Source organism: Coregonus lavaretus (assembly GCF_964263955.1).
Source record: "Coregonus lavaretus genome assembly, chromosome: 37".
NCBI lineage: Eukaryota > Metazoa > Chordata > Actinopteri > Salmoniformes > Salmonidae > Coregonus > Coregonus lavaretus.
The window spans coordinates 31,466,549-31,483,243 of record NC_140024.1 but is presented as its reverse complement, the minus strand read 5'-3'; the positions used below and the strand labels follow the sequence as shown (position 1 = coordinate 31,483,243).

General features: G+C 43.2%; 1 protein-coding gene across 1 annotated transcript in view; it reads left to right on the top strand.

Moving 5' to 3' along the window:
• The window catches only part of trip4 (thyroid hormone receptor interactor 4), a 64,978-nt gene extending 48,283 nt beyond the window's left edge, over positions 1 to 16,695 (top strand). Inside the window, exon 12 of the mRNA XM_084153976.1 lies at positions 16,300 to 16,695. Coding sequence (XP_084010102.1) covers positions 16,300 to 16,364 — 65 coding nt within the window. The 3' untranslated portion in view covers positions 16,365 to 16,695. The remainder of the gene's footprint in view (positions 1 to 16,299) is intronic.

The following is a 16,695-nucleotide window of genomic DNA, read 5'->3' as shown; positions in this document are numbered from 1 at the left end:
TCCTCCTCCTGGACTTTTCAGCAGGTATTAAATACGGCCGTGGCGATACCAGTATTGCGATACTCGTTAGTATCGTGGCAAGGAAACAAAACACAAAGTGGATTTAACTTCTTTAGAAAAACAGCTCTAATGTTGGAAACAAACATCATTATGTTGTCATCCAGAGTCACATGTATTTATTTTCCAAGCTATAGCACACAATATTTTACATACATCAGGTTTTTAAAGGACCAAAGAGTTTGCTCTGCTTTCATTTTTGTCATGGATTTTTTTTTTTGCGGAACTGGTATCGTCACAGCCCTAATATTAAACAATGTGAAGACAAATGCACTTTCACATTACAAATTGGCTCCATTCTTTATAAATCCATCAGTCTGTTTTGTTTTTAGTTTAAAAAAAATGTCAAACATCTTTAGGATTATGAAATGTAATGTTTGATATTTACATTTTACATTTTTGTCACTTAGCAGACGTTCTTGACCAGAGCGACTTACAATTAGTGCATTCATCTTAAGATAGCTAGGTGAGACTATCACATATCGTATCAGTACATTTTCCCTCAATAAGGTAGTTATCAGCAAAGTCAGTGCTAGTAGGAAAAGGTAAGTGCAGGGTTATATATATATATATATATATATATATATATATATATATATATATATATATATATATATATATATATATATATATATATACACACACACACACACACACACAGTTGGGAGAACAAGTATTTGATACACTGCCGATTTTGCAGGTTTTCCTACTTACAAAGCATGTAGAGGTCTGTAATTTTTATCACAGGTACACTTCAACTGTGAGAGATGGCATCTAAAACAAAAATCCAGAAAATCACATTGTATAATTTTTAAGTGATTAATTTGCATTTTATTGCATGACATAAGTATTTGATCACCTACCAACCAGTAAGAATTCCGGCTCTCACAGACCTGTTCGTTTTTCTTTAAGAAGCCCTCCTGTTCTCCACTCATTACCTGTATTAACTGCACCTGTTTGAACTCGTTACCTGTATAAAAGACACCTGTCCACACACTCAATCAAACAGACTCCAACCTCTCCACAATGGCCAAGACCAGAGAGCTGTGTAAGGACATCAGGGATAAAATTGTAGACCTGCACAAGGCTGGGATGGGCTACAGGACAATAGGCAAGCAGCTTGGTGAGAAGGCAAAAACTGTTGGTGCAATTATTCGAAAATGGAAGAAGTTCAAGATGACGGTCAATCACCCTCGGTCTGGGGCTCCATGCAAGATCTCACCTCGTGGGGCATCAATGATCATGAGGAAGGTGAGGGATCAGCCCAGAACTACACGGCAGGACCTGGTCAATGACCTGAAGAGAGCTGGGACCACAGTCTCAAAGAAAACCATTAGTAACACACTACGCCGTCATGGATTAAAATCCTGCAGCGCACACAAGGTCCCCCTGCTCAAGCCAGCGCATGTCCAGGCCCGTCTGAAGTTTGCCAATGACCATCTGGATGATCCAGAGGAGGAATGGGAGAAGGTCATGTGGTCTAAACTCCTGTGCGCTGCAGGATTTTTATTCATGACGGCGTAGTGTGTTACTAATGGTTTTCTTTGAGACTGTGCTCCCAGCTCTCTTCAGGTCACCCACTGGTACTGTATATATATATATATATATATATATATATATATATATATATATATATATATATATATATATATATATATATATATATATGTATGTATGTGTGTGTGTGTATATGTGTATATATATATGTGTATGTATGTGTGTGTGTGTATATATATATATATATATATATATACACAGTACCAGTCAAACGTTTGGACACACCTACTAATTCCAGGGTTTTTCTTTATTTTTACTAATCAAATCAAAATATATTTTATATTTAAGATTCTTCAAATAGCCACCCTTTGCCTTCCAACAGTCTTGAAGGAGTTCCCACATATGCTGAGCACTTGTTGGCTGCTTTTCCTTCACTCTGCGGTCCGACTCATCCCAAACCATCTCAATTGGGTTGAGGTCGGGGGATTGTGGAGGCCAGGTCATCTGATGCAGCACTCCATCACTCTCCTTCTTGGTAAAATAGCCCTTACACAGCCTGGAGGTGTGTTGGGTCATTGTCCTGTTGAAAAACAAATTATAGTCCCACTTTGCCCAAACCAGATGGGATGGCGTATCGCTGCAGAATGCTGTGGTAGCCATGCTGGTTAAGTGTGCCTTGAATTCTAAATAAATCACAGTGTGTCACCAGCAAAGCACCCCCACATGAAAACACCTCCTCCTCCATGCTCTACGGTGGAAAATACTCATGTGGAGATCATCCGTTCACCTACTCTGCGTCTCACAAACACACGGCAGTTGGAACTCCTCTGTATCTCCGTTAGTAGAACATGGTCCTCTGTATCTCCGTTAGTAGAACATGGTCCTCTGTAGCTCAGTTAGTAGAACATGGTCCTCTGTAGCTCAGTTAGTAGAACATGATCCTCTGTATCTCAGTTAGTAGAACATAGTCCTCTGTATCTCAGTTAGTAGAACATGGTCCTCTGTATCTCCGTTAGTAGAACATGGTCCTCTGTATCTCAGTTAGTAGAACACGGTCCTCTGTAACTCAGTTAGTAGAACACGGTCCTCTGTATCTCAGTTAGTAGAACATGGTCCTCTGTATCTCAGTTAGTAGAACATGGTCCTCTGTATCTCCGTTAGTAGAACATGGTCCTCTGTATCTCAGTTAGTAGAACATGGTCCTCTGTAACTCAGTTAGTAGAACATGGTCCTCTGTATCTCAGTTAGTAGAACATGGTCCTCTGTATCTCAGTTAGTAGAACATGGTCCTCTGTATCTCAGTTAGTAGAACATGGTCCTCTGTAGCTCAGTTAGTAGAACATGGTCCTCTGTATCTCAGTTAGTAGAACATGGTCCTCTGTAACTCAGTTAGTAGAACACGGTCCTCTGTAGCTCAGTTAGTAGAACATGGTCCTCTGTAGCTCATTTAGTAGAACATGGCGATTGCAACGGCAGGATAGTGAGTTTGATTCCCGGGACCACCCGTACGTAAAGTATGCACACGTGACTAAGTCGCTTTGGATAAAAGTGTTTGCAAAACATCCTATATGATTACATCCTATATTATGGTTGGAGAGTCTTCCTGGTGCGTGAGAGGCTCCCATGTAAAGTGGGTCAACCATGCTCCTCCAGAGCTTAACGAGCAGCCAGAGGAATTAAGACGGCGTGCTCCATAATTATGAAGAGTGAGGTTGGTGTGGGCTGATTGGGGAACATTTTAAATGTAGAGCCTAGCTGAAGACCAAATTCCAAAACAATATAAAAGGACTGTCAGCATCAGTAGCATTCTGCAGCTACATATAATCATTTTACAGTCATTGGTAATCAGGTTATTTGCGAGCCTGGGGGGGGTTAAGTAGCTCATTTAGCCCACTGTAAGAGAGGCTCAGCTGGGACTGACACTTGCGTACATAGTGTTCCGGAAGCTCGGGTGCTCTTAGGCGGTGTGTGTGAAAATGAATAAACAGGTGACGCAAGGCACAGGGCAGCCAACACAGTTAGCTAGCTAGCTAGCAATGTAAAACATCAGTGGGCAACCCCAAGGGACCTGCCTGTCACATGTCAGAAACGTTTAAAGTGTCTCACGAGGAACTGCATATGGGTCTATAGAAAGAAGCCTACATCCGTCTACAGACACTGACTTTGCAGGCTAACATTATGTGGTGACAAAGCGTGTAAGGAAGTCTCATGCAGGAGGAGGAAACAGATGGGAGGTACTGTATCTCCGTGACAATTTGGGTTGGTTGGTTAATTGTTTTGCTTGACGCAGCAACAACAGGCTGAGGCAGAACATATGCTTGAGCGCTAACTGGTTCGCTCCATAAGCCTGCTTAATCAACGTTGACCCCTAGGTCAATCTGTTGTTACTTGTCTACTCAGCTGGTTCTGGACTGGTTTTGCTTTGAAGCAAACAGTCATATTGTGTACCTTATCTTCTGTATGCCAATTAATGTCTTTAAACGAGTCATTCTGAGGGGACAAAAACATCAGCTTACCATACTACTAGGGCCGTGACGATACCAGTATCGTGATACTCGTTAGTATCGTGGCAAAGAAACAAAACACGAGGATTTAACTTTTTTAGGAAAACAGCCCTAATGTTGGAAACAAGCATCATTATGTTGTCATCCAGAGTCACATGTATTTATTTTCCAAGCTATAGCACACAATATTTTACATACAGCAGGTTTTTTTTAAAGGACCAAAGAAGTTGGTCGTCTTCGTGTTTTAATTTTTGCGATGGAAGAAATATAGCGATACTGATATCGTCCCAACCCTACATAATAGAATGCAATATTTCAATGCATTAACTACCCTTCTCACCGCTTGACAAGATGCAACTGACATTTACTCAATATGAACATTAGCCTAGACATTCCACGCACAAGCACTAAATAAGTGCAGATGGGATCATGTGGCTGGTGTCTTTGACATGAAATGGAAGATTCTCAACCATCGGTTTGAAAAAAACTTGAAATGTAAAAAAATATATATACACTACCAGTCAAAAGTTTGGACATACCTACTCATTCAAGGGTTTTTCTTTATTTTCACTATTTTTTACATTGTAGAATAATAGTGAAGACATAAAAACTATGAAATAACACATATGGAATCATGTTGTAACCAAAAAAGTGTCAAACAAATCAAAATATATTTTATATTTGAGATTCTTCAAATAGCCACCCTTTGCCTTGATGACAGCTTTGCACACTCTTGGCATTCTCTCAACCAGCTTCATGAGGTAGTCACATGGAATGCATTTCAACTAACATGTGTGCCTTCTTAAAAGTTAATTTGTGGAATTTCTTTCCTTCTTAATGCATTTGAGCCAATCAGTTGTGTTGTGACGGGGTAGATAGCCCTATTTGGTAAAAGACCAAGTCCATACTATGGCAAGAACAGCTCAAATAAGCAAAGAGAAACAACAGTCCATCATTACTTTAAGACATGAAGGTCAGTCAATACGGAACATTTCAAGAACTTTGAAAGTTTCTTCAAGTGTAGTCGCAAAAACCATCAAGTGCTATGATGAAACTGGCTCTCATGAGGACAACCACAGGAATTGAAGACCCAGAGTTACCTCTGCTGCAGAGGATAAGTTCATTAGAGTTACCAGCCTCATAAATTGCAGCCCAAATAAATGCTTCACAGAGTTCAAGTAACAGACACATCTCAACATCAACTGTCCCAGAGGAGACTGTGTGAATCAGGCCTTCATGGTCGAATTTCTGCAAAGAAACCACTACTAAAGGACACCAATAAGAAGAAGAGACTTGCTTGGGCCAAGAAACATGAGCAATGGACATTAGACTGGTGGAAATGTGTCCTTTGGTCTGGAGTCCAAATTGAAGATTCATGTTCTACTAACTGAGCTACAGAGGACCATGTTCTACTAACTGAGATACAGAGGACCATGTTCTACTAACCGAGATACAGAGGACCATGTTCTATTAACTGAGCTACAGAGGACCATGTTCTACTAACTGAGCTACAGAGGACCATGTTCTACTAACTGAGATACAGAGGACCATGTTCTACTAACTGTGATACAGAGGACCATGTTCTACCAGCTGAGATACAGAGGACCATGTTCTACTAACTGAGATACAGAGGACCATGTTCTACTAACTGAGTTACAGAGGACCATGTTCTACTAACTGAGATACAGAGGACCATGTTCTACTAACTGAGTTACAGAGGACCATATTCTACTAACTGAGCTACAGAGGACCATGTTCTACTAACTGAGCTACAGAGGACCATGTTCTACTAACTGAGTTACAGAGGACCATGTTCTACTAACTGAGTTACAGAGGACCATGTTCTACTAACTGAGATACAGAGGACCATGTTTTACTAACTGAGATACAGAGGACCATGTTCTACTAACTGAGATACAGAGGACCATGTTCTACTAACTGAGATACAGAGGACCGTGTTCTACTAACTGAGATACAGAGGACCGTGTTCTACTAACTGAGATACAGAGGACCGTGTTCTACTAACTGAGATACAGAGGACCATGTTCTACTAACTGAGATACAGAGGACCACGTTCTACTAACTGAGATACAGAGGACCAATCAGGTTTTTATACCCTTAGAGGCTAAAATGGATTTTAGAGCCACATGCTAACTTTTTATATGAGTCTTATGCATTATAACCATTGATGCATTTATATAGGCTTTCATAAGGGCCTTTTATGATAGTATGTTTTAAATGTTAATGCCTGTATGTGATTTATTATGAATGCATCTGTAGCATAAGGGCTGTTCAAAGGAGCTGTGGGCTGTTAGCCAGTCTTCTCATGCACTACTATGGGGTGATAGAAGGTACTATAAATTAATTCACTATGCATTATACACAGGTGGTTCTGGTAGATATGTTCTTCCCTTACTGTGGTCCATTCACTGAACAAGAGAGGCTTTTAAATAACAATATCTGTGCCTCGCTTTGCAGCTTGATCACCGACACACAATTGGTCACTGTTAGAATGTAAGATTTAATAAACCATATTCCATTATTGTGTGTGGGGGAGCTCCATGCTATAATATGTATTCGTACCTCTGACGTGTACAAAAAATAATGAAAGTGTAATGAGCTTTGAAATTGGACCATGTAGATATTCATACATTGACTACTCTGATCTTATTACCAACGTATTAGTGATGAAGAATGGGACTTCCATCATGTAGTCAGTACACACACACACACACACACGCACGTCATGTCATGTCAAGCAGAGCTCTCACTTAGAGAAGCCAGCGATACAGTACACAATGTTAATTATCCATTTAAAACCCTGGCCCATTGGCAATGCTGAAGCACCGCTGCTCGAAAAGCCTCTCAGAGAGCCATAATTGCCTCTTATCTTTTGGAGGTCACACTGTGTCCAGTATAACTAATCAATCTCTGACTCAGACCTGCTGTTAACCCCATAGAGCTCCAGAAAATAACATTCAGAACTTTTGGACCATTTAGATACCCCACCGTCTCCTAAAATAAATCAATAGCTGCTGATGACGGGTGGGTAAGTCTGCTCTGTTGCTAAGGAATGGCGAGGGTGAGCTGGCCGGTGGGGTGGGTCAGATTGATTTAGTATCACGCTGCTCGCTTTTTTGAAATTATGGATCCTCTGTCCGACCACTCGCCTCTGCTGCTCCCATTTCTTGGGGTGGGAAAACTGCCCGATGGCTTCAGTTCCTACTGATAGTGTGACGGGAAGCAATGCTTTGCTAACCAGGAATATGAGGGCGCTAGTTGTGTGTTGTGACATGTTTTCCATGATTAGCAACCCCTCCACCAAAGCCTGCATTTAATTGTTAACCCTCTTAAGTGTTTCAATAGGAAACATAACAGCAAACCGTTAATCAGAAGGGGCTGTATTACCCCCTCTCAGTTTCCTCCTCCTCCCCTCCCCTCCCCCACCTCTCCCTATCCATTTCATAGCCATGCAGTCGTTTGATGTGTTAGTTTGCTGCCTGAGGAACAGAGGAATGTAGCAGTAGCTAGGGGAGGCAGTAGGGAGGTGGTGGGCTTTGAATTGGTCCAGTCGTTTAAATGTCACCAGGACAGCTCTGTGGGAGGTAGGGGTGAGGGAGGTCGGGCGGGGAAGGTGAGACGCTGTGTGTGTGTGAGCAGCATGGCTCAATTTCCATTTTTATTAACAATCCAGTTACCTCTGTCATGGAGAGGGATGGAAGGGGCCCAGCAGATCAATGTCATCGTGCCTCCAGCATGCCAATGAGCCTGGCCGCGGTGTTAACCACTTCCTCCCCCCCCCCCTCTTTACACACAAACACACACTGCCCTCTCCCACCAATCAGTAGCCTGAATGGAGATTGGCAGGCCCATCTACACTGCACTCCCCACTCTGAAGACCGACACGTACATTCTTAGCCCCTGGAGACCGCATCACAACCTTGGGCTAACGTAACCTTGAGCTAAATGGGTGGCTTAACCAGACCCACTTGATCTTCCTGTTAGCAGCAATGTCACATTCACAAATACCATTGGCTCCTTTTAAAAAGGGCAAGCTACTAGGGGTGTAACGATTCGTTTTAACAACGATTCTATTTGTATCACGATTCGTGGTTGTCGATACGATTCAAGGACGATATTGGTTCATTTAGAACGATACGATCCGAAACGATTCAGTGACTTGAAATCGATTAAGTAACCTTTTAGCCAAAAATTCAACCAGTGTGACTGAAATAAATACCTGGATACTGGACAGTGCAGGTGAAGTTTCCTAGATTCCTGTTTCTTGTAAGGACCGCAATGGTGGCTTGATAATTTCTCGCTCGTAGGCTTCTCCTCTGTCGTCCGCCATGCTATGTTTTGTTGTCTTTGCGCCTTTGCGCTGCTGTTGGCGCGATGACGTCACGGATAGGCAGACTGAATCGAGTAATGTTTAAAGCCTTTATCATTAAAAGTGCTAAGAAAAAACATCCATATAAAGTCTGACGTGCTTAAATCCAATGGGTTATTTCCTAGTATCGATACAATCGATTTATTACATTTTAAAACGATGTTAGATCGATATATGTTGTCCAAAAGGCCAACTCGCCGAGCACAGATCGATGTAGTTGGATCATAGGAATATAAATCGATACATCGATGTAGTAGATGGATCGTTACACCCCTACAAGCTACTGTACTGTCAAAGATTTGTCAGGAGAAAATCCTGACATTTATTGTCAGAAATGGGTTTTAAATTATGTCAGACAACTGTTTTTTTAAAGCCGTTGACGAGGCTCAGAGAAAGTGTTGATTGCTGCTCTAAAACACAGCTCGTCCACACTAAGAATGAAGTCTCAAATGTCATATTAGACAGCTCAGAGGAGATGATTGTGAGAAGTAGAATATCCTGCGGTGTGACTGTCAGAAAAACACATTCCCCTGTGTCTGCTTATAAATGTCAAAATTCAGGTTGTCATTCTTTGGCACCAACGACATCTCGCCAACACAATGGGCCTCATTTATCAATCGTCAGCCGCATGTGCGTAAATCGTGTAGCAAGAGAGGCCTACGTCTTGACGGACATTTCAATTACCAAAGTTTTCGTAGCTCAAACGGGTAAACAAAACCATGTTGGAGCTGTAGGAAAGTAATTTGACAAAGGGCAATCAGATGAACATAATGAGATTCAATAGAGAAGATGCATAGATACGGTACATTGAACATTGTTTAGCTAGCAGTGTAGTGCTCCTACAGTACTCCACACCAGAGTGGGAACACAGAGGCACTGTATGGAGGATGGTTGCTAAGGTAACATGAACTGGGGCTGGTGTTGGATGTAAAGCATTGCTCCTCTGTTTCTCCTCACCATTGGTCCATTAAAGCGATGTGTGCATGTCATGACAACAGTGTATATATCTATTCATATTTTTGTCATGGTAGTGGGGCAACGCACATATTCATCCCCATGCTATGCAAAAAGTCATGTTATATTTATAAACCAAGCTATAGTGGGAAATAAGCTAGGGATTTAAATAATGACTACATAATGTTTCTCTTCTTATGTCTCTAGCTTACTCTCTCAATTTCTCTCTCACACACACACACACACACACACACACACACACAGATGTCTCAGTGTGCATGGGGGCGCTTCACTGGGGCTTTTCCCCAGAGATGAGCCTTGCACTTGAGCTGACCGTTAAACAAACACTACTGTACACAGTCACATAGGAACAAAGCAATCTTCTGACCTTGTGTGTGTACCGTGTGTGTCTGCACCGTGTGTGTGTGTGTGTGTCTATATCAGAGAGATAGAGCGCCTGCAGGGGTGTCAGTGAAGGTTTAAGATATTCAGCTTGCTGTCAACGCTGACACATTTCTCCCTCTGCTCCGCTGCACTGATATGCAAATGTAGCCTCCTCAGAATGCAGAGCACTAGATCAGCATAAATGTATTCCCCCTTCTGCTCTCTCAACCCCTCTCTCTCTCTCTCTTCTCTCTTTCTCTCCCCTTTCTTCTCTCTCTCTCTCTCTGAGACTCTCTCTCTCTCTCTCTCTCTCTTCTCTCTTTCTCTCCCCTTTCTTCTCTCTCTCTGAGACTCTCTCTCTCTCTCTCTCTCTCTCTCTCTCTCTCTCTCTGAGACTCTGTTTGGTCTTGGCTGTTCTGTTCTTGACTTATACCCCGGATAAAGAAATATAGTTTCTCTCAGAAGAGACTGTGGTGTATAGGCAAAAGAATAGGTCCACACACACAGGAGCGTTCTGAAGGTTTGTGTGTGTGCAAACGTGTGTCTGTTTGTACATGGGTGTATAACTGTCCAATCCCCAATGATAGAACAATGACAGCCCCTTACCGCCAATGCCGAAATACAATTAGTCTTATCACCAAAGCCTCTGAAATAAGCTATCTCCCCAAAACACTGTGTCATCAGTAATCCCGACATAACGTAATCTAAATGCCAATGTCTATCCCCAGTGATCCATTCAAAGCCCACGGTACATTTCCATTCTAATTAGATGTGGGCAGTCAACAGGCTTCTTTATAAGAACCCTTTTATAATAACGAGCGATATTCACTTTTTCAGAGTCCCTCAGTGGCTGTTAAAAATAAGCTAGGGTTGATATTTTGTCCCTTTGACATTGGGGCTGCAGGGGAACTAAGTAGCTGTTTAGAAACCCAGCGTAACCACACATGTACAGCTACAGCCTGTCAGGATGTTTCTTTGGGCTCTCTGTATTTGCAGTGGTGTACAGAGATGTGAAATATACATTACATAACGTCAAAAGAAAGCTGTCCCTGCAGGACTTTACAAACTGACCCTATTCTTAAGACCGGTTTATTAACACGCAGAGAAAAATATAAGAGAATCTTGATTGAGTATTTGACTTATTTTAATTCATTGTGTCACTTGTCATTAGAAGAGGGTTGAATATCACACACCATCTTGGTCCACCATGACGGGGTATTATGTCATTCTTTACAACTTTAATACATTTTGATATGCCACTTTCAAGTTATATCAATGTCTTATTATAATAGAAATAACAGTAAAGATGAATTTGTGTTGCCCCCTCAGCAGTTTGGCTGATTTGATGATTTTCATAGCCGAGGCGTTTGACTACCTGAGCACACATGGGGATTTTTAGCGACGGCACTTTGCGTTAACGAGAGTGCCGTGATGGAAGCTAATGCGAAACGAATGAAATGTCTTCTGGACACGTGCCCTCGCTGCAGCAGCATCGCCTTGGGGCGTTCACTTCACATGAGGTTGGTGGTGATTCAAGCTGACTTTAGCATTAGCGCAAGCGCTATCCCTCTGTAGCTAACACACTGCATCGTTGCTGCACCAGTCGCTCTGGCTCTCACTGTAAGAGCCCAGGGTGATTGATAAACACCGGGGAGCCGGCTCCTTACTGGAATGACTCATGTACACAGGAGGAATCTGTTTCCCTCGGTTGGGGCACATTAGTATGGGCGACCCTTGTCACTGGGAGATTTTTCACTGGAAACCCCCAGTCAATGTTATGTGAGTAGGTTATAGAGTTATTAGACCAGAATGTGCTCCTTCCCTCTCTCCCCCTTAAACATGTCAATTCTGGGCATTCTGGAAGCGGCCAAGTATTCGGCCGCTCTTCAGAAGACGATGGAAGTAGATTTCGTAAATGCTTCTTGATTATTAAAACCAACTCATTTGATCATGGTGCCTTCATAAGAGTTTTTCTGCCATTTTACTGGCCAATCTCGTGGAAGGAGATGCTGTAAAGCAGGATTAATACAACAATGAAGTCATAGAAGAAACGTGGGCGCCACACATGGCAGCCAGACTGATTCCCTCCATTTCGTCTCATTCACTTCCATTGGATTTAGCTCCCCCCATGTAGCAGGGTAAACCTCCAGGAAAATTGTTAAATATGATTCCACAAGCACTTTTCTATTCCTCTCTTTCTCATTATTGGCTCACCTTCCTTCCTTCCAACCCACCTGAACCCACCACCCACTCCCCGGGCAAGGTGCGCGGCAGCAGGTGCAGTCGACGGAGCGTCAGCCCCTATTTGGGACAGCGCCGTCACCCTGCCTCGGAGTCGCTAGCTACCCACGCTCTGTCATTTGCCCTTCCCTTCCTAACCTGCCAGACACAGGCTGCCGCCCCGGTTAGCCTAGCCTGTTGTGTGCGTGACTAAAGCAGAGCTGCAGCAACAGCAGCAGTGGAAATCACTCAGCCATTTCAGCCCCTCGGTGTCTGTGAAAACAGCTTCAGGGGGAGAATGGAGAGATAGATAGAGACAGAGAGAGAGGCATCCTCCAAGGGGAAGCTGCCTGCCTGCAAAACAGCAAGTCGACTCAGTCTCTCACACAGCAGTACAACCTCCACTTGTAAATCTACCAGCCAGGGCTGAGGAATGGAATGTAAATTAGGTGTGACTAACACCGGGATGAGAACCCAGGCAGGTTTGCTTTCTTTTTCCCCTCCCTCCTGCTGAATGATGTGGACACATCCACTTGGCTGCTGTAGTCAGTGTAGAGCCAGGAGATGTAGTCTAGGGATTCTCTTGAGGCACACTGAGTACGAGCTCTATTGGAAAACCAGAAACAAGATGGATGCCATAGTGTCGTCCCCATACCTTGGCTTTAGGCCCTATCTACACATAGATGTCCGGTTGTATTCCCGAGCAACATTAGAATGTAGACTATTCTTTAATACAGTTGTATGCTTTTACTCTCCTCGTCCTCATCACAGTCCTCCTCTGTTGGTGTGGAGTAATTACCTGTAGTCTGAGTGTATCAAGCTTTGGTTACATTTGCATAGCAATCATAAGTCACCTTAGTGAATGGGGATTATCATTCTCCAATACAAGGTATGAATACAAAGAGCTCCCTAGCTGATTCATTGATTGGCATATCGGATATCCATTATTCCTTGTTTACGCCTATAATTATTACATTATTCCTCTCTTAATCGACAGTGAAGTGCTGCCTTTCAGTGTTTATGTTCATCTCAAGGCCTCCATTAATTGGTGCAGTTGTCAATGGTCCTCCATTACAGTGTAGTAGTATACAGACGGACCTCTTGGCTCCATCTCTTGGGTTCTGAGGCTGGATGTGAATGTTTATCAGAAACATATTGGGCTCTTTCCCATCGGGCTGTATTGAGAACAGTGTGTGGATAGTATGGGGTCAGAATAGTAGTGTGGAGGTGGGAAGTGTGGCCACATATCAACTGGATAGTGTGTGTGTGGGGGGGGGAGGGGGGTTCTTCTATTCTTGTGGGGATCTAAAATCCCCCAAAATTCCCCACAAGGATAGTAAAACAAGGAAAATTATACCTCGTGGGGACATTTCCCACATCCCCATGAGGACAAAGGCTGTTTTAAGCTTAGGGGTTAGGTTTAGGGTTACAATTAGGGTTTGGGTTACAGGTTAGGTTTAGGGTTTGGGTTACGGGTTAGGGTTAAGGTTAGGTTTAGGGTTTGGGTTACGGGTTAGGGTTAAGGTTAGGTTTAGGGAAAAATAGGATTTTAAATGGAAATTAATTTTAGGTCCCCACGAGGATAGAAGAACATAACGTTTGTGCGCATGTGCGTGCGCTCAAATAGGGGTGTATTTTACAGGCTTGATGATGGAGCGCTAGCCCTCTGCAGACACACTGCACCTATTATTGGGCCTCCCCAGCTGTAGCGTGTGGCTAACAAACCTCTCTACAGCAGCGCCCAAACAGACCAGCAATCAATGGGAAATGATCTCAGTCGATCAATGTGACATCCTCTCTCTTTCTGTCTCTCTATCTCTTTCCCTCTCTCTCTCTCTCTCTCTCTCTCAACCTCCCTATCTCTCTCTCTCTCCCTCTCTCTCTCTCCCTCTCTCTCTCTCTCTTCTCCCCATCTCACGCTTTCAGCCTCCACTCTGAAATGCTGCGGCTCAGCAGCCCACTCAGCAGCTCCTCCAGCCATTAACAGAGAGGAACTAGACGGAGCTGGCATTAGCACTTCCCAGACACAATCAGCCGAGCTAGCCAAACGCTAACTCTTAATTACGCACTTGACAAGTGAACTATCAGCTTGCCATGTCTGGCTTGTTGTTGTTTAGCTCCGAGGGTTTCATGGTAAATCGTTTAGGGGGGAAATACTAGTTGATTTTATGTTGAGGCAAAGAAGCAGTCTGAAAATACTATTCTTGATTTGGTATGATTGAAACAACACTGCATGGAATAGCGTTGAAACTAGTGTACATGTTCTGTTATAACCAGTCACCAGGTTTGGATTAAACTACGCAAGAACACCATTTATCTGCAAGAATTCATGTTAGATGTACAGTATGTTATTTTGACTCAGCCAGAAACACAGTCCTCTATGTTGTGCAGGGCATTGGTTTGTGACATAAACATTCCCAAGCATTCAACATTGTCACTCGGGCAACCACTGTATTTTTAGCTAGCTGCCAGAATCCAGAGGCACTCCCTTTGCTTTGGAGATTTGGCTCCAGGCATAACAGAGAGACACACAAATAATACACTGTCAGTATTTGAGGCGAGTTTAGAAATGGTGAGCAAACAGTACTTCTCCTTAACACCCTGCTACACGACCACTACCAGGGCATAGAGTTGAGCTCTAATGTGACGAGACGGAGAGAAAAGTGACAACTACTGCTGCCTGTTACACTTACATCATGTTTGTCCTACCTCAGCCCCTTGGAAAACCAACATCAGTGCTAACTGTTTGAATAGTATGAGTGTTTTGGGGCTCCGCCTTGCTAGATTACTATGTGTTTAGCTGTTAACGGCTGCTTCCACACAGATGATCTAACCTAAAATGGGTTGTACTGGGCAGGGATTGCTTGAGGGGCCTATGTGGTGTGAATGTTGGGGGGAATAGAGATGCTAATTTTGGCACTAGCTACAGCATTAACTTTTTTGCAAGGGCTTTGAGAATAAATATGGCAGGGTTATGTTAAATGTAGAGCCAGGTGACTGGTTGAATAAAGAACAAATGGATGGGCTATTTTGGTGCTAAACTCCCGGATGGCTTCGATACGACAATTAATAAGTACTGCTGAGAAATAGACAATGCTAACAGCAACGCAAATGCTAATTCAAGACTTGCAAAGACTTCACTGTCACCAGAGGGTCTACAAAGCAGAGACCAGTTTACAGCCAGATCTTGATACCTGTTGTGCTGTGCCACTTGAATATCCACAGAGCTTCCTAGGTCAAACAGCCGCTGCTATCGGCAACTGGCCCAGGGTTGGCTTTCAACTACTTAGCTTGTTTGTGGTAACAAACTAACTAGTAAACATCACTTAACCTGCTATTATAAGATATCATGACTATGTTACAGGTCTTGATTGGTACCAAAGTCTTCGCTGTTCAAATAATCCAGTCATACACCTAGGTCTACGTCAACATAAAACTGTGCTGCTATTTTGTACAATCTATCCTTTCCAGCAGGATGTTGAGCCCTGTCAGCACCCATAGACGAAAGTCTTCTTAGAGAGATTCTAGTGGAGAACTGTAACTTGAAATGGTTGGGTAGGATGAGATTTAGTTCAGAAAAGCAATCAGACTCATGTTTGCAATGGAGGAAGGGACAGGATCTGCCGGACATGTCTTGAGTTGATGGTGTCGAAGACCTGTGGCAAGCTTCTATTAGGCTCTTATCTCCTCCATTGCAGGCTATGAGGCACGTCAGTGTATGTATGTGGGTTTTCTTTGCCACTTTGACCGGTCCATAAAGCCTATTACGAAGTCAGTCAGTGGTCTAAAGCTGGGTTAACACTATGCTCTGTATTGATGGTCCTTTGAATGTAATATGCTGCCACGCTTCACTGCTAGGCTACTTCAGTAGTAGTAAGGACACTTTTCAAATATTTAACAGTTTTTATTGATTTTCCACTGTAAAGGAATTGATCCCCACTCTGATAACTATCCCATATATATTCTTAAAAGTAAACCACATCGTATAGGAATGGTTCTGTCCAAATGACCACTATAAGCAGTGGCTTATTAGATTAAAGACTTGACTAGATGTACCCAGAACAAAAGGCTGTGGGCTAGTCTGTGGTAGCAGCAGGATAAACAGGCTCGCTGTCCCTTTCCCTCACATCAGCTCCCCCCTATCTGCCCCGGACGCCTCTAATCAGCAGGCCTTGAGCTCTCCGAAAGGTCACTCTCTCCCTTTTGATGGTGTTTTGATTCATTCCTTCCTCCCTCTCTTCCCTCTCTCAACCCACCCTCCCTCCCTTCCTCTCTGCTTTCCCCCTTTCACAGTCAAGCTGGAGAGTCAATATCATAGGGGTGCGAAGATGGGACTTGTTCCGTCGGCGGCCGTGTGACGTTGGCGAGAGAGAGCGAGCGAGAAAGCAAAGAGAGCGTGTGGACCAGCTGGAGGAGAGGCGGAGGTTGACGTTGGCCAAAGGGGGACGAGAACATCCAGAGTGGGTCATATTCTGACTACTGTGATTTATCAGGAGTTCCAGCTACCAATAAATATGGACACACTGTGGCTACACGGCATCATGTCATCCTCTCATGGGATTTACAGTTTAAGGACTATGACTAAGCAGATATTCACCACACAGGAAAGTTATTACCCAGGTTCTCTACATTCTATACTGTGTACTCTTGAACAGTTGTGTTTCCTGCAATAAACAATGTTGAAATGAA